The following is a 23,532-nucleotide window of genomic DNA, read 5'->3' on the forward strand; positions in this document are numbered from 1 at the left end:
TCAAAATAAAACACACAAATGGATATGTGGATAGATATATAGATAGGTTTTAACAGGAGAAAATAACAAAAATAGTAAATATTGTCAATGAAATGTGTATATGGATAATTAATGTAGGGAACTTCTATTGCCATTATAACTTTTACTTATGTAATTGCAAGTAGTAAACATTATATGTGAAGAAAACAAACAACTAAGGTCACATTTTGAAAATTTATTAATATAGTTTAAAAATTGTGTTTATATAGTCTTATATTGTGTGCACATTTCTATGTGAGAGCAGATGAATTTCTGTGCCCAGCTTTCCCCCCCATTCTCCTTGCAGCTTATTTTACAAAGTAAAAGTTACTTATTTTAACATAGCCCACTTATACATTCCCATTTTAAAATTTGTTGACAGTTTTATACATGTATGAAATGATGTTAGTAATTTTTTTCCCACAATTACCCCATTCTCATCCTATGTCTGCTACTGAAACCGTTGTTCGCAAGAAGCCCGCCTCCTTGAATTTTCATGGCTTTTTTGGAGTCAGATTTATATACCTTTCTCCTATCCACAATAATAAAAACTTTCTGCTATATTTTGTAAAAGTTTTAAAGCATTACATTTTACATTTTAAGACTGTCATTTGGGTCCACATGCGGAAAAGCTACCATAGGTGAGCTGTGTCCATCTTCTGGCCCATGGCCCTGTCAACCTTCCTGAGGAGGCCTTCAGGGCCCCAAGAATATCCAGGCTAGATGCCTCCCCAACCAATCCCCGGCCTGCCAGGACCACTTGGGGCACAACCAACAGAGGTAAGCTGCTCACTGTCCCCTGACCTTCATCTTATTGCACATGGCTTTGCTTGCCTTCCTAAAGAGGCTTGTGGGGTCCCCAGGAATATTCAGGTCCACCTGAGACACAGCCAGCAGAGGTGAGCAGCTTGCTGTTCCTTGAGATCCATTTTCAGATATAAGGCACTGCACCTGCCTCCTGAGGAGACCTGCTGACATAAGGAATATTCATCTAATACCAGGAACAACCAGATGGCTAAAGGACAGCATAAGAACACAATCAACAAGGGCCAGGGCAATATGGCACCACCAGAGGTCAGCTATCCTGCTACATCAATCACTGAATATCCTAAGACACCTGAATTGACCTTAACCCTAATACACACACACACACACACACACACACACACACACACACACACACCACTCACCACCAACATCAAAATAACAGGAATTTACAGCTAGTCATTAACATTTCTCAACATCAATGGAATCAATTCCCCAATAAAAAGACACAGGCTAACAAAACTGATATGAAAACAGGATCCTTCATTTTGTTGCACACAAGAAACACACCCCAGCAACAAAGTCAGACGTTACCTCGGAGTAAAGGGCTGAGAAAAGTACAGAATTCTACCAGACTTTCAAAGAAGAGCTAATACCAATACTTCTCAAACTGTTCCACAAAATAGAAACAAAGCAAAGATTGCCAAACTTATTCTATGAAGCCATAGTCATTCTGATATCTGAACTACACAAAGACTCAATAAAGAAAGGGAACTTCAGACCAATTTCCCTTATGAACATTGATGCAAAATGCTCAATAAAATACTTGCAAACTGAACCCAGGAGTACATTAAAGACATTATGTTCATGAATACGTAGGATTAACATGGTGAAAATGGCCATCTCACCAAAAACAAGATATAGATTCAATGCAATACCCATAAAAATTCTAACACAATGTTTTATAGACTTTGAAAGAGCAATCTCAAAGTATCGCCATTTGCAGATGAAACGATAGTATACATAAGCGACCCCAAAAATTCTACTACAGAATTCCTATTGCTGATAAACACCTTCAGCAAAGGGGATAGATACAAAATTAACTAAAAAAAAAATCAGTAGCCTTGCTTTAAACAATTGAAAAATGGAGTGAGAAAGAAAATAAGGAGACAATACCCTTCATTATAGCTATAAATAATATAAAATATCTTGCTGTAACTCTGGCCAAGCAAGTCAACGACTTGTATGACAAAAACATCAAGTCTCTGAAGACATAAATTAATAAAGATATCAGAAGATGGAAAGATCTCCCATGCTCATGGATGGGTAGGATTAACATAGTAGAAATGGTCATCTTACCGAAAGCAATCTACAGATTCAATGCAATTCCCATCAAAATTTCAACATATTTCTTTACAGACCTTGAAGGAGCCATGCACAAATTCATATTGAAAAACAAAAACTCAAGGATAGCTAATTTTTTAATTGTACAATTCCATACAATAAAATAACTTCTGTATTCTTTTATTAACTATCTGGAGCTATCACCATCCCTGATTTCAAGCTGTACTATGGAGTAATGGCAATTCAAACCACATGCTATTGGCATAAAAACGGACAGGTTGATCAATGAAAAAGCATTTAAGATCCAGAAATAACCTCATATACCCATGGACAGTTGATTTTTGACAAAGAAGCCAATACCATACACTGGAAAAAGAAATCATCTTCAAGAAATGGTTCCAGTCTAACTGTAGGTCTGCATGTAGAAGAAAGCAAATAAACTCATATCTATCACACTACACAAAACTCAAATCCAAGTGGATCAAAGACCTCAACATAAAAGCAGATACACTCAATCTAATAGAAAAGAAAGTGGCAAACTGGGTTGAATACACTGTTACAGAAGACACCTTCCTAAACTTAACACCAGTAGCTCAGGCACTAAGGTCAACAATTAATAAACTGGACTTCATGAAACTGAAAACCTTCTGTAAGGATAAATACACCATCAATAGGACAAAATGTCAGCCTCTTGATTAGGAAAAGATATTCATCAACCCTACATCTATCAAAGGACTACTATCCAAATATATAAAGAACACAGGAAATTATACAACAACAACAACAAACCAAATAATCCATTTTTTTAAAATGGGGTACAGAATTAAACAGAATTCTCAGTAGAGGAACCTCTAATGTCTGAGAACCACTTAAGAGGGGAATATGATTAGGTATTTGGGGGGAGAGGCAGGACAGAAGCCCTGAGGGGGCCAGCAGAAAAATGGAAACAGGCAACCATGGGAGGTAGGAGGTGGGTGGACCCTCTAGAATGTGCCAGAGACCTGGAAGGTGAGAGACTCTTAGGACTCAAAGGGAGGGACCTTAGATGAAATGCCCTAAAGTGAGGAAAGGGAACTTGTAGAGACCACCTCCAATAGAAAGACAGGGCATCAACTGGAGGGATGGGATTGCCATCTCAGAGCCAAAAACTCTGACCTAGAATTGTTCCTGTCTGAAAGAACAGCAGGGGCAAAAATGGAGAAGAAACTGAGGAAAAGGAAGTCCAGTGATAGGCCCAAATTGGGATCCAACTCAGGGGGAGGCCCCAAGGCCTGACACTAATACTGATGCTATGGTGTGCTTACAAACAGGGGCCTATCATGACTCTCCTCAGGAAGACCCAACAAGCAGCTAAGAGTCAGATGCAGATATTTACACCCAAGCAATGGATAGAAGCTGGTGACCCCTGTAGTTGAATTAGGAAAAAGATGGAGGAAGTTTGAGGTGGAGGTTGACCCTATATGAAGACCAGCATTCTCAACTAACTTAGACTCCCGGGACCTCTCAGACACTGGCCCACCAACCAGGTGATATGAGGCCTCCAACACATATACAGCAGAGGAAATCTGTGTCTGGACTCAGTGAGAGAAGGTGCACCTAACCCCCAAGATACTTGAAGTCCCAGGGAGTGAGTCAGTCTGATGGGGTGGGCGTGGGAGGACATCTTCTTGGAGACTGGGGCCAGGGGTGGTGGGAAGGAGGTATAGGATATAGAACAGTCAGAGGGCAGACTGGGAAGGGGATAAAGACTGGACTATAAAAAAAGACTAAAGAATAATAAAAAAGAAACAAAAGAACCTAGATGTCCCTCAACTGAAGAATGGATACAGAAAATGTGGTTCATTTACATGATGGAATACTACTCAGCTTTTAAGAATGAGGACATCCAGAGTTTTGCAGATAAATAGATGGAACTATAAAATATCACCCTAACTGAGGTAACTTAGATCTAGAAAGACAGGCATGTATGTACTCAATTTTAAGTGGCTATTGCCATAAAGTATAGGATAACCCTGCTACAATGCACAGACCCTAGGAACCTAAGTGATAGGGAAAGCTGAAATGAGGATGAATGAATCTCACTCAGAAAGGGATATAAAATAGACATTGGAGGTGGAAGGAGGAAGGGAACTGGGTGATAGAGCAGGTGGGGAGGAGACCTGGGGTGGAGCTCAGACATGGGGGAGTCAGGTGAGGGCTGGGAAAAAGAACAGAAATGGGGGGCATCTGTAGGATGAGCTGGAGACGTGGGACAGGGGATGCTTTCAGGAATCTATGGCAGAGAACTAGCTGAAACTCCTAGCAGTTGGGAAATTGGAGACTGATGTGGTCATTTCCTGTACTCAAGGGAGACTTCCAGAAGAGTGATAAGGACACCAACCCACCTATATATCTTCAACTCAAAATTTGTCCTGCTCACAAGATATATAGGGATAAAGTTGGAGCAGAAATTGAGGGATTGGCCAGCCAATGTCTGGCCCAACTTGAGATCCATCCCATAGGAGAAAGTCAACCCCTGACACTACTAATGACACTCTGCTATGCTTGTAGACAGGACTAGCATAAGTGTCTTCTGAGAGGCTTCATTCAGTAGCTGATGGAAACAGATGCAGAGACCCACAGCCAACCATCAGGCAGACTTTGTGGAAACTTGTGGAAGAGTCAGGGGAAGGATTGAGGGAACTGGAGTGGTCAAGGACACTACAAAAAGACTTACAGAGCCAACTAACCTAGGCCCATGGGGTCTCATGGAGACTGAACCATCAACCAAAAAGCACGCATGGACTGGACCTAGGTCCCCCAGGACATATGTAGCATATGTGTAGGTTGGTCATCATGTAGGTCCCCTAACCATTAGAGCAGGGGCTGTCTCTAATTCTGTTGCCTGCCTCTGGCTCTCCTTCCTCTAGCTGGACTGTCTTGTCTGGCCTCAGTGGGATAGGATGAGTTTACTCCTGCTGTGGCTTGATATGCCAGGGAGGGTTGATACTTATGGGAGGGTGGGACAGGAAGGACAGGAGGGGTCTACGGTCGAGATATAAAGTGAATAAAGAAATAAAAAAGACTAATATCTTGTGAATTAATACCTGTATAAGGAGTATGGTTTAGGTTCTGGTTCATTTTTTTGTGTATGGCTATCTAGTTATTCTAACACCATTTATAGAAGTTCCCCTTTCTCCATTGATTGTATTTTATACCAATCCATTTTGGCATATTTTTTGTAGATCTATTTTATCTATTCTGTTTCATAACTTTTGACAAATGTGTCATAATAGTGTAGCTGTACAGAAAGTTATACCAATCCATTTTGGCATATTTTTTTGTAGATCTACTCTCCTATCTATTCTGTTTCATAACTTTTGACAAATGTGTCATAATAGTGTAGCTGTATAGAAAGTTATAAATTTGGGTTGAGTGATTAATAAACTATTCTTTTGCAAAATATATTCAACTAACTTAGCAATTGACCTTCTGTAAAAGTTTTAGAGTCAATTTGTGTATATTAACAAAAGCTATACTTAAGCTAATGTACACATGTAATTGCATTATATGTGTACATTGGGGAGAACAAATATCGTTAGTATGTTGAATCTTTTAGCCCACTGTTACAATTTGTTTTCTATTGCTATGATATACACAATGATCAAAAGTAGGTAGGGTAGTCAGCTTACAGTTGTAGTCCATCACTGAAGAAAGTCAGGGCAGGAACTCAAGGCAAAATACATCGAGGCAGAAACTGAAACAGGCAGCAGCATAGAAGAACAGTGCATACTGGCTTGATCCCTATACCTTGTGCAGCCACTTTCCCATAGCACCTAGGACCACCAGGGGTTGTACCACACACAATGGGTTAGGTCCTCCCATATTAATCTTTAATCAAGAAAATGCTCTACAGTCCATCCTTATGAAGGCATTTTCTCTATTGTGCTTCCTTCTCTTGTATGACCCTAGTTCATCTCAAGTTGACAAAAAAAACTAATCAGTATATCCAATGAGAGCATAGTGTGTTTCTTCTCTTGAGTCTTCTTGATTTCTTTCACCTATATTTTGTGGTTTTGATTTTACATGCAATTACATGTTTTGTTTTGTTAAGGTTTTATATTTTTGATTCTAATTATTCTTTGATAGTCTGTTGAATACAACTGATTTTTATGTTGATCTTGAGTCCTGCAAATCGCCTATACTGTTATTTATAGTAGTTTTATTTAAAAATTCTCTTGGACTTTTATACATGATCAACTATGTTTTCTAAAAATGTTTTATGACAATGAAATTGCAATTTATGTTTAATATTATGTTAGTGGAAGACTTCCAATGTTTTATCAAGTAAGAATAGAGAGTATTGTTCCAAGTCTTAATGTGAAAACATTTAGTTTTTCATCACTGTAAGATTAACTGTATATTGCTGCTGCTTTTTTAGAATTTCATTTGAGACAAGGTTCATGTATTTTAGGCTGGCCTTGAACTTGCTGTGTCATAAGGATGCCACCTATTCCTGATCTGCCTGCTTCTACCTTCTGAATATTGGGCTTATAGGAATGCAACAGCACTCCTGGTTTAACCTGGAGTTTTTTGGGATTTTTTTTTAAAAAGATATTTTCAGATTAAGAAGTTTCTTTCTAGGTCCCCACAGGACACTCCATGGGATCTTGGGACCTCTGGTGAGTGGAACACAACTGCTGCTCCAATCCAATCGTGTGGGACCCGAGACAGGATTACGTAGGGAAACAGAAAACCCGGCCTGACCAGGGTCACAAGTCCCTTCCGGTCGGTGCCAGCACCAACACACCTTGGGCGCAGAGTCGGCGGAAACCCCCAAAGTCCCCAGAGGACTTTCCACGGGATCTTAGGAACTCTGATGAGTGGAATACAACTTCTGCCAGGAGGCAGGTCCGAACACCAGATATCTGGGCACCTTCCCTGAAGGAGGAGAGCTTGCCTGCAGAGAGTACTCTGACCACTGAAACTCAGAAGAGAGCTAGTCTCCCAGGTCTGCTGATAGAGGCTAACAGAATCACTGGAGGAACAAGCTCTAACCAGAGACAACTATAACAACTAACTCCAGAGATTACCAGATGGCGAAAGGCAAACTGAAGAATCTTACTAACAGAAACCAAGAACACTCAACATCATCAGAACGCAGCACTCCCACCCCACAAAGTCCTGGGCACCCCAACATACTGGAAAAGTTAGACCCGGATTTAAAAGCATATCTCATGATGATGGTAGAGGACATAAAGAAGGAATTTAATAACTCACTTAAAGAAATGCAGGAGAACACTGCTAAACAGGTAGAAGACCTTAAAGAGGAAGCACAAAAATCCCTTAAAGAATTGCAGGAAAACACGACCAAACAGGTGATAGAATTGAATAAAACCATCCAAGACCTAAAAAGGGGAGTAGACACAAAAGAAAACACAAAGTGAGTCAACGCTGGAGATAGAAACCCTAGGAAAGAAATCTGGAACCATGGATGCAAGCATCAGCAATAGAATACAAGAGATGGAAGAAAGAATCTCAGGTGAAGATGATTCCATAGAGAACATCAGCACAACAATCAAAGAAAATGGGAAATGCAAAAAGATCCTAACTCAAAACATGCAGGAAATCCAGGACACAATGAGATGACCAAACCTATGGATAATAGGAGTAGATGAGAATGAAGATTTTCAACTTAAAGGGCCAGCAAATATCTTCAACAAAATTATAGAAGAAAACTTCCCAAACCTAAAGAAAGACATGCCCATGAACATACAAGAAGTCTACAGAACTCCAAATAGATTGGAACAGAAAAGAAATTCCTCCTGACACATAATAATCAGAACAACAAATGCACTAAATAAAGATAGAATATTAAAAGCAGTAAGTGAAAAAGGTCAAGTAAAATATAAAGGCAGGCCTATTAGAATTACACCAGACTTTTCAACAGAGACTATGAAAGCCAGAAGATGTTATACAGACACTAAGAGAACACAAACGCCAGCCCAGGCTACTATACCCATCCAAACTCTCAATTACCATAGATGGAGAAACCAAAGTATTTCATGACAAAACCAAATTTACACATTATCTGTCCACGAATCAAGTCCTTCAAAGATTAATAACAGAAAAAAACAATACAAGAACGAAAATGATGCCCTAGAAAAAGCAAGAAAGTAATCCTTCAAAAACCAAAAAGAAGACAGCCACAATAACAGAATGCCAACTCTAACAACAAAAATAATAGGAGGCAACAATTACTTTTCCTTAATATCTCTTAATATCAATGGACTCAATTCCCCCAATAAAAAGACATAGTCCAGTAGACTGGCTACACAAACAGGACCCAACATTTTGCTGCTTACAGGAAACCCATCTCAGGGAAAAAGACAGACACTACCTCAGAGTGAAAGACTGGAAAACAATTTTCCAAGCAAATGGTCTGAAGAAACAAGCTGGAGTAGCCATTCTAATATCGAATAAAATCGACTTCCAACACAAAGTTATCAAAAAAGACAAGGAGGGACACTTGATACTCATCAAAGGGAAAATCCTCCAAGAGGAACTCTCAATTCTGAATATCTATGCTCCAAATGCAAGGGCAGCCACATTCATTAAAGAAACTTTAGTAAAGCTCAAAGCACACATTGCACCTCACACAATAATAGTGGGAGACTTCAACACCCCACTTTCATCAATGGACAGATCGTGGAAACAGAAACTAAACAGGGACACAGTGGAACTAACAGAAGTTATGAAACAAATGGACTTAACAGATATCTACAGAACATTTTATCCTAAAACAAAAGGATATACCTTCTTCTCAGCACCTCATGGTACCTTCTCCAAAATTGACCATATAATTGGTCACAAAACAGGCCTCAACAGATACAAAAATATTGAAATTGTCCCATGCATCCTATCAGACCACCATGGACTAAGGCTGATCTTCAATAACAGCATAAATAATGAAAAGCCAACATTCACGTGGAAACTGAACAACACTCTTCTCAATGATACCTTGGTCAAGGCAGGAATAAAGAAAGAAATTAAAGACTTCTTAGAGCTTAATGAAAATGAACCAACAACATATCCAAACTTATGGGACACAATGAAAGCACTTCTAATAGGGAAACTCATAGCTCTGATTGCCTCCAAAAAGAAACTAGAGAGAGCACACACTAGCAGCTTGACAACACACCTAAAAGCTCTAGAAAAAAAGGAAGCAAGAGGAGTAGACTGTAGGAAATAATCAAACTCAAGGGTGAAATCAACCAAGTGGAAACAAGAAGAACCATTCAAAGAATCAACCAAATGAGGAGCTGGTACTTTGAGAAAATCAACAAGATAGATACACCTTTAGCCATACTCACTAGAGGGCACAGGGACAGCATCCTAAGTAACAAAATCAGAAATGAAAAGGGAGACATAACAACAGATCCTGAAGAAATCCAAAACACCATCAGATCCTTCTACAAAAGTCTATACTCAACAAAACTGAAAAACCTGGATGAAATGGACAAATTTCTAGACAGGTACCAGGTACCAAAGTTAAATCAGGATCAAGTTAATGATCTAAACAGTCCTATATTCCCTAAGGAAATAGAATCAGTCATTACTTGTCTCCCAACCAAAAAAAGCCCAGGACCAGATGGGTTTAGTGCAGAGTTCTATCAGACCTTCAAAGAAGATCTAATTCCAGTTCTTAACAAACTATTCCATAAAATAGAAGCAGAAGGTACTCTACCCAACTCATTCCATGAAGCCACAATTACTCTGATACTTAAACCACACAAATATCCAACAAAGTTAGAGAACTTCAGACTAATTTCCCTTATGATTATCAATGCAAAAATACTCAATAAAATTCTCGCTAACTGAATCCAAAAACACATCAAAAAAATCATCCACCCTGACCAAGTAGGTTTTATTCCAGGGATGCAGGGATGGTTTAACATACGGAAAATCATCAACGTAATCCATTATATAAACAAACTCAAAGACAAAAACCACATGATCATCTCCTTAGATTCGGAGAAAGCATTTGACAAAATCCAACACCCATTCATGATAAAAGTCTTGGGATGATCAGGAATTCAAGGCCCATACCTAAAGATGATAAAAGCAATCTACAGCAAACCAGTAGCCAACATCAAAGTAAATGGTGAGAAGCTGGAAGCAATCCCACTAAAATCAGGGACTAGACAAGGCTGCCCACTTTCTCCCTACCTATTCAACATTGTACATGAAGTCCTAGCAGAGGAATTCGACAACAAAAGGGGATCAAAGGGATAAAAATTGGAAAGGAAAAAGTCAAAATATCACTTTTTGCAGATGTTATGATAGTATATATAAGTGACCCTAAAAATTCCACCAGAGAACTCCTAAACCTGATAAACAGCTTCGGTGAAGTAGCTGGATATAAACTTACTGGTTTGCTGTAAATTGCTTTTATCATGTTTAGGTATGGGACTTGAATTTCTGATCTTTCCAAGACTTTTATCATGAATGGGTGTTGGATTTTGTCAAATGCTTTCTCCGAATCTATGGAGATGATCATGTGGCTTTTGTCTTTGAGTTTGTTTATGTAATGTATCACGTTGATGGATATCCGTATATTAAACCATCCCTGCGTCCCTGGAATAAAACCTACTGGTTCAGGATGGATGATTGTTTTAATGTGTTCTTGGATTCGGTTAGCGATGATTTTATTGAGTATTTTTGCATTGATATTCATAAGGGAAATTGGTCTTAAGTTCTCTATCTTTGTTGGATATTTGTTTGGTTTAGGTATCAGAGCAATTGTGGCTTCATAGAATGAGTTGGGTAGAGTACCTTCTGCTTCTATTTTGTGGAATAGTTTGTGAAGAACTGGAATTAGGTCTTCTTTGAAGGTCTGATAGAACTCTGCACTAAACCCATTTGGTCCTGGGCTTTTTTTGGTTGGGAGACAAGTAATGACTGATTCTATTTCTTTAGGGGATATAGGACTGTTTAGATCATTAACTTGATCCTGATTTAACTTTGGTACCTGGTACCTGTCTAGAAATTTGTCCATTTCATCCAGGTTTTTCAGTTTTGTTGAGTATAGACTTTTGTAGAAGGATCTGATGGTGTTTTGGATTTCTTCAGGATCTGTTGTTATGTCTCCCTTTTCATTTCTGATTTTGTTACTTAGGATGCTGTCCCTGTGCCCTCTAGTGAGTATGGCTAAAGGTGTATCTATCTTGTTGATTTTCTCAAAGAACCAGCTCCTCATTTGGTTGATTCTTTGAATGGTTCTTCTTGTATCCACTTGGTTGATTTCGCCCCTGAGTTTGATTATTTCCTGCCCTTTACTTCTCTTGGGTGAATTTGATTCCTTTTTTTCTAGAGCTTTTAGGTGTGTTGTCAAGCTGCTAGTGTGTGCTCTCTCTAGTTTCTTTTTGGAGGCAATCAGAGCTATGAGTTTCCCTCTTAGTAATGCTTTCATTGTATCCCATAAGTATGGGTATGTTGTGGTTTCATTTTCATTAAATTCTAAGAAGTCTTTAATTTCTTTCTTTATTCCTGCCTTGACCAAGGTATCATTGAAAAGTGTGTTGTTCAGTTTCCACGTGAGTGTTGGCTTTCTATTATTTATGTTGTTAATGAAGATCAGCCTTAGTCCGTGGTGATCTCATAGGGTGCATGGGACAATTTCAATATTTTTGTATCTGTTGAGGCCTGCTTTGTGACCAATTATATGGTCAGTTTTGGAGAAGGTATCATGAGGTGCTGAGAAGAAGGTATATCCTTTTGTTTTAGGATAAAATGTTCTGTATATATCTGTTAAATCCATTTGTTTCAGCAGTTATTCTGTTAGTTTCACTGTGTCCCTGTTTAGTTTCTGTTTCCACGATCTGTCCATTGATGAAAGTTGTGTGTTGAAGTATCCCACTATTATTGTGTGAGGTGCAATGTGTGCTTTGAGCTTCAATAAGTTTTTTTTTTTTAATGAATGTGGCTGCCCTTGTATTTGGATCATAGATATTCAGAATTGAGAGTTCCTCTTGGAAGATTTTATCTTTGATGAGTATGAAGTGTCCCTTCTTGTCTTTTTTTTTTTTTTTTTTTGATAACTTTGGGTTGGAAGTCGATTTTATTCGATATTAGAATGGCTACACCAGCTTGTTTCTTCAGACCATTTGCTTGGAAAATTGTTTTCCAGTCTTTCACTCTGAGGTAGTGTCTGTCTTTTTCCCTGAGATGGATTTCCTCTAAGCAGCAAAATGTTGGGTCCTGTTTGTGTAGCCAGTCTCTTAGTCTATGTCTTTTTATTGGGGGAATTGAGTCCATTGATATTAAGAGATATTAAGGAAAAGTAATTGTTGCTTCCTGTTATTTTTTGTTGTTAGAGTTAGCATTCTGTTCTTGTGGCTGTCCTCTTTTAGGTTTGTTGAAGGATTACTTTCTTGCTTTTTCTCGGGCGTGGTTTCTGTCCTTGTATTGGTTTTTTGCTGTTATTATCCTTTGAAGGGCTGGATTTGTGGAAAGATAATGTGTGAATTTGGTTTTGTCGTGGAATACTTTGGTTTCTCCATCTATGGTAATTGAGAGTTTGGCTGGGTATAGTAGCCTGGGCTGGCATTTGTGTTCTCTTAGTGTCAGTATAACATCTGTCCAGGCTCTTCTGGCTTTCATAGTCTCTGTTGAAAAGTCTGGTGTAATTCTGATAGGCCTGCCTTTATATGTTACTTGACCTTTTTCCCTTACTGCTTTTAATATTCTATCTTTATTTAGTGCATTTGTTGTTCTGATTATTATGTGTCAGGAGGAATTTCTTTTCTGGTCCAGTCTATTTGGAGTTCTGTAGGCTTCTTGTATGTTCATGGACATCTCTTTCTTTAGATTTGGGAAGTTTTCTTCTATAATTTTGTTGAAGATATTTGCTGGCCCTTTACGTTGAAAATCTTCATTCTCATCTACTCCTATTATCCATAGGTTTGGTCATCTCATTGTGTCCTGGATTTCCTGAATGTTTTGAGTTAGGATCTTTTTGCATTTTCCATTGTCTTTCATTGTTGTGCTGATGTTCTCTATGGAATCTTCTGCATCTGAGATTCTCTCTTCCATCTCTTGTATTCTGTTGCTGATGCTCACATCTATGGTTCCAGATTTCTTTCCTAGGGTTTCTATCTCCAGCGTTGACTCACTTTGTGTTTTCTTTATTGTGTCTACTTCCCTTTTTAGGTCTAGTATGGTTTTGTCCATTTCCATCACCTGTTTAGATGTGTTTTCCTGTTTTTCTTTAAGGACTTCTACCTGTTTGGTTGTGTTTTCCTGTTTTTCTTTAAGGACTTGTAACTCTTTAGCAGTGTTCTCCTGTATTTCTTTAAGTGAGTTATTAAATTCCGTCTTGATGTCCTCCACCATCATTATGAGATATGCTTTTAAATCCGGGTCTATCTTTTCGGGTGTGTTGGGGTGCCCAGGACTGGCTGAGGTGGGAGTGCTGGGTTCTGATGATGGTGAGTGGTCTTGGTTTCTGTTAGTAAGATTCTTACATTTGCCTTTCACCATCTGGTATTCTCTGGAGTTAGTTGTTATAGTTGTCTCTGGTTAGAGCTTGTTCCTCTTGTGATTTTGTTAGCCTCTATCAGCAGACCTGGGAGACTAGCTCTCTCCTCAGTGTCAGTGGTCAGAGCACTCTCTGCAGGCTCGCTCTCCTCTTGTAGGGAAGGTGCCCAGATATCTCACGTTTGGACCTGCCTCCTGGCAGAAGTTGTGTTCCACTCACCAGAGGTCCTAAGATCGCATGGAGAGTCCTCTAGGGACTTTGGGGGTGTCTGCTGACTCTGCGCCCAAGGTGACCCAGTGCTGGTGCCGACCAGAAGGTGAAATATATTTTTTGTAGATAAAATATAAAAGTTTTTTGTTTTCATATACAGTATGATAGTTTTTGGTTTTACTATATTTAGATAATTACTTATTTTTAGACCTAAATTTATCATCATTTTATACTTTTTTGTGCATTTTTGTTCCTTTTTCTCTTTTTATGCCTCATTTTAATGTCTTAATTTCTCTATTTTAATTTTATTATATATTTTTATATAATATTTTATTGGTTCTTCTCGGCATTAAAACTGCATACTTACGCTTTTACTGTCTTTTACATAAGTATATGTGAATTGAAGGCAAATTGAGATTTTATAAATATATTTATGGTTGTGAGAGATCTTTCCATATATATATATATATATATATATATATATATATATATATATATAATTTTATTTTATTTATCCACAAAGAAAAAGAATAAAATTACGTCATAATCAAGTAATTATAAACCTTAGTCTTCTTCCCCTCTTCTGAAACTCATTATTATTCAGAAACGATACATTTTAGATTCTTTGTCTATCCTCCTACAATGGATGAGTTTTAATTATATGACATAATAGAATGAAACAGAAGTGATTAGAAGTTGTAGTGCAGCTTCCAATGGACAATATAAACCATTTATATGGCTCTTAAGACCATATAAAATGTCTAGCTCTTCTTTATTGCCTAAGCTGAAGACATCAAGTAGAGATGATCTCAGTTAAGTCTTCTAATCATAGATTTAAGTCATATGAAATACCTTTGAGGTGATATCATCTCTGACCACTGTTTTGACTATAAATCATGCATTCATAGACAGTTCCAAATTCCATGACACTCAAGAAAACCATGAGAAATAACATATTATTTTGTTTCATTCCACCAAATTATGTAATTATTGAACAATAGATAACTCAAAGAGTTATAATGAAGCTGATTTTCCACACAAAATAATTAAAATAAAATTATAATAAATTTACTTCTTTATAAGTTTATGGTATTAAACTATAAATTAAATAGCAGATAAACAAGATTATCTTTAGAATAACAAAATATGAGTAAATGGAGATTTCTCAGATTTGTGTATGTCATTTGCTGACAAAGTACACACTTGAATTAGTTAATATGTCACTGTTCACACACACAAATGCGTTTTCCTCCATGAAACTTTTAAAGCCAAGTTTTTGAAAAGCAAAGGAGAGAAGAAACCCTGCTGAGATAGCCCACCGATTTCAGGTGAAATGCAGCAATTATTTGGAAACAGAGATCTTATTGTAGATCTTGGATATTCTAAAACTAGTGTTCACTTGGATTATGTAGGATGGATATCACTGCCTTCAAAAGTGGATTATTCTCCTTTCTGTGAGTATAATTCCAGGGAAAAGAAGCCCTTTTCAGAACAAAGAGTTCAAAGACTCACAGTTATCAATGGATTCTGTTGTTTTTGTCTTCCTCTGTCTTATCTCAATTCCATTTTTTAGTATAATTACCTTCTTTACATACTAGCAGAGCTCCAATGAGGCCTGAATTCAAATCTTTCACCAGATCCACATGAGACATATATGAGTAAGTGAGACATGGAGGGTCAGAGGCCATTGGACCATTCTCTTTCAGGACTTGCCAAACATAAGTATGACTTTCACCAGGGAAAACTTTATCATCTTCCTTCTCCATTTGGCTTGTCTGATCTTCATATTCATCTCCTAAAAAAAGAAGGTATAAAATTGCTCTTTTTGTTTCTATTACCTATAAATTTTGCTTTTATTTCCTCTGATAAAGAGATAAGATGAGAACCATATACTAAAGCTGTGTGAATACATGGCTTAGGCAGAGCCCGAACATTTCTTTCCCTGTTCTAACTACCCCTAGACTTAGTTCTGGAAGCTTCTAGCCTCTGTACAATCTATCTTCCAGACTGACTGATTCGTTCTAACTACCCCTAGACTTAGTTCTGGAAGCTTCTAGCCTCTGTACAATCTATCTTCCAGACTGATTCAATCTGGCTTCTCTTAGCTTCTCATTAAATTGTTGTACTTAGCTTCATACTAACTTTGGTAATATGTTCTAATCTTCTGCCTCCTTACTATTGTCTAATGCATTCTGTCTTCACCTGTGTATTGCTTATTCTCTCTGCAACCTGCATCTGTAAAACTGTTCTAGCAAAACTGCCATACACACACACCACCCAGTTCTCTCTCATTACCTTTGAGTAGCCTCTATTTCCTTTCTGTTCTAATGTGAGTTGGGCATATCCTATATCTGACATATTCAGTTAAATCTTTCTCTGATTCATCAGTTGGACTGCCCTGCAATTAGACATCACATTCAAACATGGTTGCTTTCTTTTAAAAATAACCTCAACTTCATTGTTAGGAATTAAATGTATGTACTAAGGGTGTGTCTGTATTCTAGCCACACCATACTGTAATCCAGGGCATGTTTGCATTCTAGCTGGATAGTATCTTTGGATACTCCTTGCCAGAGCAACTGTGTTCCTGGATTAAAATTCTTCTACAACTTTCCTCTTTCTTTTTTTTTTTAAATATTTTTATTATTATGTATTTTCCTCAATTACATTTAGAATGCTATCCCCAAAGTCCCCCATACCCTCCCCACCACTTCCCTACCCACCCATTCCCATTTTTTGGCCCTGGCATTCCCCTGTACTGGGGCATATAAAGTTTGCCTGTCCAATGGGCCTCTCTTTCCAGTGATGGCCGACTAGGCCATCTTTTGATACATATGCAGCTAGAGTCAAGAGCTCTGGGGTACTGGTTAGTTCATAATGTTGTTGCACCTACAGGGTTGCAGATCTCTTTAGCTCCTTGGATATGTTCTCTAGCTCCTCCACTGGGGGCCCTGTGATCCATCCAATAGCTGACTGTGAGCATCCACTTCTGTGTTTGCTAGGCCCCGGCCTAGTCTCACAAGAGACAGCTATATCAGGGTCCTTTCATCCAACGCTTGCTAGTGTATACAATGGTGTCATCGTTTGGAGGCTAATTATGGGATGGATCCCTGGATATGGCAGTCTCTAGATGGTCCATCCTTTTGTCTCAGCTCCAACTTTCACCTCTCCTTTAATTTGTTTACTTCCTTGAACATAGGATTCAGTTGTATTCTACTTCCTGGTGCCCCTTTATTCTTTGAACTATACATTCTGTATTTTTTCTTTTTAAGCATCCTATGCTTGGTAAAAATGCTCTTCATAAGACTGAACCACAGGATAAAGTCTACACTAGGCTTTTTTAAAACTTCTTTTGTCAATACAATTAATCTGAATATTTACTTTAGACAAGGGCAAAAAGCAGCCACATTATTCTCTAAAATATCATAAGAACAGTCTCTAGACCACATACTAAAATTCTTCTCCTTTGAAAACTCTTTAGCCAGGCTCTCATGGTTCAAATCACCCTCAGCACCAATGGGTTCCTTAATTCTAATAGGATGGCCCATTAAGGCCCCAATTAAAGCATTCTACCTTTTTCCAAATCCAAAGTCCCCAAATCCACATTCTTCCAAACAAAAAATATGGTCAGGCCTATCACAGCAATACTGCACTCCTGGTACCAATTTCTGTCTTAGTTATGTTTCCATTACTGTGAAAAGGCATCATCACCAAGGCAACTCTTTTAAGAGACAACATTTAATTAGGCCTAGCTTACACATTCAGGAGGGGGTTAGTGAGCAGGATATAAAATGAATACGTAAAAAAATTAAATTAAATTTTAAAAATGTATAAGTTTATTATGGTCTCTATGTATTAGTCATAAAATATTGGCTTATAAATTATGATGTATGGTTAAAATCTGTAATATTGATAACAGAAAGTTGGTGTAAAAATAAATGACTAAGGGTTAAAGCCATTTTGGGCAACAACACATGGCTGAGCCAAACAGGTCTCTAAGAATACTTTTAAATTAGGATAATATTTTTATGTAATTCCTATCCTAAAAACCAGACTTATAAAAGATAAAGTTTAAAACAATGTTTCTTAATTGACACATTAAAACTGCATCTTCATGCATTCATATACAAGAAATTTTCTTGCTGACAGCCAAACTTTGTAATATTAGAACAATATATTTGGTATTTTACAGACACTAGATTGGTAAACAGTTAAAATGTAGTTTTGTGGAGAGAGAGATGGCTCAGCAGGTAAGAGCAATGACTGATCTTCCAAAGGTCTTGAGTTCAAATCCCAGCAACCACATAATGGCTCACAACCACTCATAATGTGATCTGACACCCTCTTCTGGTGCGTCTGAAGTCAGCTACAGTGTATTTATGTATAATAATAAATAAATATATCTTAAAATAAACAAAAAGAAAACAAAATGGAGGTAAACCTGGAAAAGGAAACCTAGGAAAGAGGTCAGGAATTACAGATGTAAGTATCACCAACAGAATACAAGAGATAGAAGAGAGAATCTCAGGTGTAAAAGAAACTGTAGAAGAGATTGACACATGTGTCAAAGAAAATTCAAAACATAAAAAACTCCTAACCCAAAGCATACAAGAAATGCAGAACACAATGAAAAGACCAAATATAAGAAAAACTGGATTAGAAGAGAATGAAGATTCTCAGTTCAAAGGACCTGAAAATGTCTTCAACAAAATCAAAGAAGAAAACTTCCCAATTAGGGAAACAACACCCTTCTCAATAGTCACAAATAGTATAAAATATCTTGGCGTAACTCTAACTAAGGAGGTGAAAGATCTGTATGATAAAAACTTCAAATCTCTGAAGAAAGAAATTAAAGAAGATCTCAGAAGATGGAAAGATCTCCCATGCTCATGGATTGGCAGGATCAACATTGTAAAAATGTCTATCTTGCCAAAAGCAATCTACAGATTCAATGCAATCCCCATCAAAATTCCAACTCAATTCTTCAACGAATTAGAAGGAGCAATTTGCAAATTCATCTGGAATAACAAAAAAACCTAGGATAGCAAAAACTCTTCTCAAGGATAAAAGAACCTCTGGTGGAATCACCATGCCTGACCTAAAGCTTTACTACAGAGCAATTGTGATAAAAACTGCATGGTACTGGTATAGAAACAGACAAGTAGACCAATGGAATAGAATTGAAGACCCAGAAATGAACCCACACACCTATGGTCACTTGATCTTCGACAAGGGAGCTAAAACCATCCAGTGGAAGAAAGACAGCATTTTCAACAATTGGTGCTGGCACAACTGGCTGTTATCGTGTAGAAGAATGCGAATCGATCCATACTTATCTCCTTGTACTAAGGTCAAATCTAAGTGGATCAAGGAACTTCACATAAAACCAGAGACACTGAAACTTATAGAGGAGAAAGTGGGGAAAAGCCTTGAAGATATGGGCACAGGGGAAAAATTCCTGAACAGAACAGCAATGGCTTGTGCTGTAAGATCGAGAATCGACAAATGGGACCTAATGAAACTCCAAAGTTTCTGCAAGGCAAAAGACACCGTCAATAAGACAAAAAGACCACCAACAGATTGGGAAAGGATCTTTACCTATCCTAAATCAGATAGGAGACTAATATCCAACATATATAAAGAACTCAAGAAGGTGGACTTCAGAAAATCAAATAACCCCATTAAAAAATGGGGCTCAGAACTGAACAAAGAATTCTCACCTGAGGAATACCGAATGGCTGAGAAGCACCTGAAAAAATGTTCAACATCCTTAATCATCAGGGAAATGCAAATCAAAACAACCCTGAGATTCCACCTCACACCAGTCAGAATGGCTAAGATCAAAAATTCAGGTGACAGCAGATGCTGGCGAGGATGTGGAGAAAGAGGAACACTCCTCCATTGTTGGTGGGAGTGCAGGCTTGTACAACCACTCTGGAAATCAGTCTGGCGGTTCCTCAGAAAACTGGACATAGTACTACCGGAGGATCCAGCAATACCTCTCCTGGGCATATATCCAGAAGATGCCCCAACAGGTAAGAAGGACACATGCTCCACTATGTTCATAGCAGCCTTATTTATAATAGCCAGAAGCTGGAAAGAACCTAGATGCCCCTCAACAGAGGAATGGATACAGAAAATGTGGTACATCTACACAATGGAGTACTACTCAGCTATTAAAAAGAATGAATTTATGAAATTCCTAGCCAAATGGATGGACCTGGAGGGCATCATCCTGAGTGAGGTAACACATTCACAAAGAAACTCACACAATATGTATTCACTGATAAGTGGATCTTAGCCCCAAACCTAGGATACCCAAGATATAAGGTACAATTTGCTAAACACATGAAACTCAAGAAGAATGAAGACTGAAGTGTGGACACTATGCCCCTCCTTAGAATTGGGAACAAAACACCCATGGAAGGAGTTACAGAGACAAAGTTTGGAGCTGAGATGAAAGGATGGACCATGTAGAGACTGCCATAGCCAGGGATCCACCCCATAATCAGCATCCAAACGCTGACACCATTGCATACACTAGCAAGATTTTATTGAAAGGACGCAGATGTAGCTGTCTCTTGTGAGACTATGCCGGGGCCCAGCAAACACAGAAGTGGATGCTCACAGTCAGCTAATGGATGGATCATAGGGCTCCCAATGGAGGAGCTAGAGAAAGTAGCCAAGGAGCTAAAGGGATCTGCAACCCTATAGGTGGAATAACATTATGAGCTAACCAGTACCCCGGAGCTCTTGACTCTAGCTGCATATATATCAAAAGATGGCCTAGTCGGCCATCACTGGAAAGAGAGGCCCATTGGACTTGCAAACTTTATATGCCCCAGTACAGGGGAATACCAGGGCCAAAAAGGGGGAGTGGGTGGGCAGGGGAGTGGGGGTGGGTGGATATGGGGGACTTTTGGTATAGCATTGGAAATGTAAATGAGTTAAATACCTAATAAAAAATGGAAAAAAAAATAAATAAAAATAAAAAAAAAAAAAAAAAAGAACTCAAGAAGGTAGACTTCAGAAAATCGAACAACCCCATTAAAAAATGGGGCTCAGAACTGAACAAAGAATTCTCACCTGAGGAATACTGAATGGCAGAGAAGCACCTGAAAAAATGTTCAACATCCTTAATCATCAGGGAAATGCAAATCAAAACAACCCTGAGATTCCACCTCACACCAGTCAGAATGGCTAAGATCAAAAATTCAGGTGACAGCAGATGCTGGCGTGGATGTGGAGAAAGAGGAACACTCCTCCATTTTTGGTGGGATTGCAGGCTTATACAACCACTCTGGAAATCAGTCTGGCGGTTCCTCAGAAAATTGGACATAGTACTACCGGAGGATCCAGCAATACCTCTTCTGGGCATATATCCAGAAGATGCCCCAACTGGTAAGAAGGACACATGCTCCACTATGTTCATAGCAGCCTTATTTATAATAGCCAGAAGCTGGAAAGAACCCAGATGCCCCTCAACAGAGGAATGGATACAGAAAATGTGGTACATCTACACAATGGAGTACTACTCAGCTATTAAAAAGAATGAATTTATGAAATTCCTAGCCAAATGGATGGACCTGGAGGGCATCATCCTGAGTGAGGTAACACATTCACAAAGAAACTCACACAATATGTATTCACTGATAAGTGGATCTTAGCCCCAAACCTAGGATACCCAAGATATAAGATATAATTTGCTAAACACATGAAACTCAAGGAGAATGAAGACTGAAGTGTGGACACTATGCCCCTCCTTAGATTTGGGAACAAAACACCCATGGAAGGAGTTACAGAGACGGAGTTTGGAGCTGAGATGAAAGGATGGACCATGTAGAGACTGCCATAGCCAGGGATCCACCCCATAATCAGCATCCAAACGCTGACACCATTGCATACACTAGCAAGATTTTATTGAAAGGACGCAGATGTAGCTGTCTCTTGTGAGACTATGCCGGGGCCCAGCAAACACAGAAGTGGATGCTCACAGTCAGCTAATGGATGGATCATAGGGCTCCCAATGGAGGAGCTAGAGAAAGTAGCCAAGGAGCTAAAGGGATCTGCAACCCTATAGGTGGAATAACATTATGAGCTAACCAGTACCCCGGAGCTCTTGACTCTAGCTGCATATATATCAAAAGATGGCCTAGTCGGCCATCACTGGAAAGAGAGGCCCATTGGACTTGCAAACTTTATATGCCCCAGTACAGGGGAATACCAGGGCCAAAAAGGGGGAGTGGGTGGGCAGGGGAGTGGGGGTGGGTGGATATGGGGGACTTTTGGTATAGCATTGGAAATGTAAATGAGTTAAATACCTAATAAAAAATGGAAAAAAAAATAAATAAAAATAAAAAAAAAAAAAAAAAAGAACTCAAGAAGGTAGACTTCAGAAAATCGAACAACCCCATTAAAAAATGGGGCTCAGAACTGAACAAAGAATTCTCACCTGAGGAATACTGAATGGCAGAGAAGCACCTGAAAAAATGTTCAACATCCTTAATCATCAGGGAAATGCAAATCAAAACAACCCTGAGATTCCACCTCACACCAGTCAGAATGGCTAAGATCAAAAATTCAGGTGACAGCAGATGCTGGCGTGGATGTGGAGAAAGAGGAACACTCCTCCATTTTTGGTGGGATTGCAGGCTTATACAACCACTCTGGAAATCAGTCTGGCGGTTCCTCAGAAAATTGGACATAGTACTACCGGAGGATCCAGCAATACCTCTTCTGGGCATATATCCAGAAGATGCCCCAACTGGTAAGAAGGACACATGCTCCACTATGTTCATAGCAGCCTTATTTATAATAGCCAGAAGCTGGAAAGAACCCAGATGCCCCTCAACAGAGGAATGGATACAGAAAATGTGGTACATCTACACAATGGAGTACTACTCAGCTATTAAAAAGAATGAATTTATGAAATTCCTAGCCAAATGGATGGACCTGGAGGGCATCATCCTGAGTGAGGTAACACATTCACAAAGGAACTCACACAATATGTACTCACTGATAAGTGGATATTAGCCCCAAACCTAGGATTCCCAAGATATAAGGTACAATTTGCTAAACACATGAAACTCAAGAAGAATGAAGACTGAAGTGTGGACACTATGCCCCTCCTTAGAATTGGGAACAAAACACCCATGGAAGGAGTTACAGAGACAAAGTTTGGAGCTGAGATGAAAGGATGGACCATGTAGAGACTGCCATAGCCAGGGATCCACCCCATAATCAGCATCCAAACGCTGACACCATTGCATACCCTAGCATGATTTTATTGAAAGGACCCAGATGTAGCTATCTCTTGTGAGACTATGCCGGGGCCTAGCAAACACAGAAGTGGATGCTCACAGTCAGCTAATGGATGGATCACAGGGCTCCCAATGGAGGAGCTAGAGAAAGAACCCAAGGAGCTAAAGGGATCTGCAACCCTATAGGTGGAACAACATTATGAACTAAGCAGTACCCCGGAGCTCTTGACTCTAGCTGCATATGTATCAAAAGATGGCCTAGTCGGCCATCACTGGAAAGAGAGGCCCATTGGACAGGCAAACTTTGTATGCCCCAGTACAGGGGAACGCCAGGGCCAAAAAGGGGGAGTGGGTGGGTAGGGGAGTGGGGGTGGGTGGGTATGGGGGACTTTTGGTATAGCATTGGAAATGTAAATG

At 38.9% G+C, this 23,532-nt stretch overlaps 1 protein-coding gene across 7 annotated transcripts in view; it reads right to left on the minus strand.

Annotated features, from left to right (window-relative positions):
• F8 (coagulation factor VIII) overlaps nucleotides 1–23,532 on the minus strand; it is a 212,395-nt gene that overhangs the window by 168,260 nt on the left and 20,603 nt on the right. For all 7 annotated transcript variants that reach the window (XM_006527790.4, XM_006527792.4, XM_006527791.4 and 4 more), the window contains one exon: nucleotides 15,438–15,650. In XM_006527790.4, coding sequence (XP_006527853.1) covers nucleotides 15,438–15,650 — 213 coding nt within the window. The remainder of the gene's footprint in view (nucleotides 1–15,437; nucleotides 15,651–23,532) is intronic.

Source organism: Mus musculus, chromosome X (genome assembly GCF_000001635.26).
Source record: "Mus musculus strain C57BL/6J chromosome X, GRCm38.p6 C57BL/6J".
NCBI classification, from domain to species: Eukaryota; Metazoa; Chordata; class Mammalia; order Rodentia; family Muridae; genus Mus; species Mus musculus.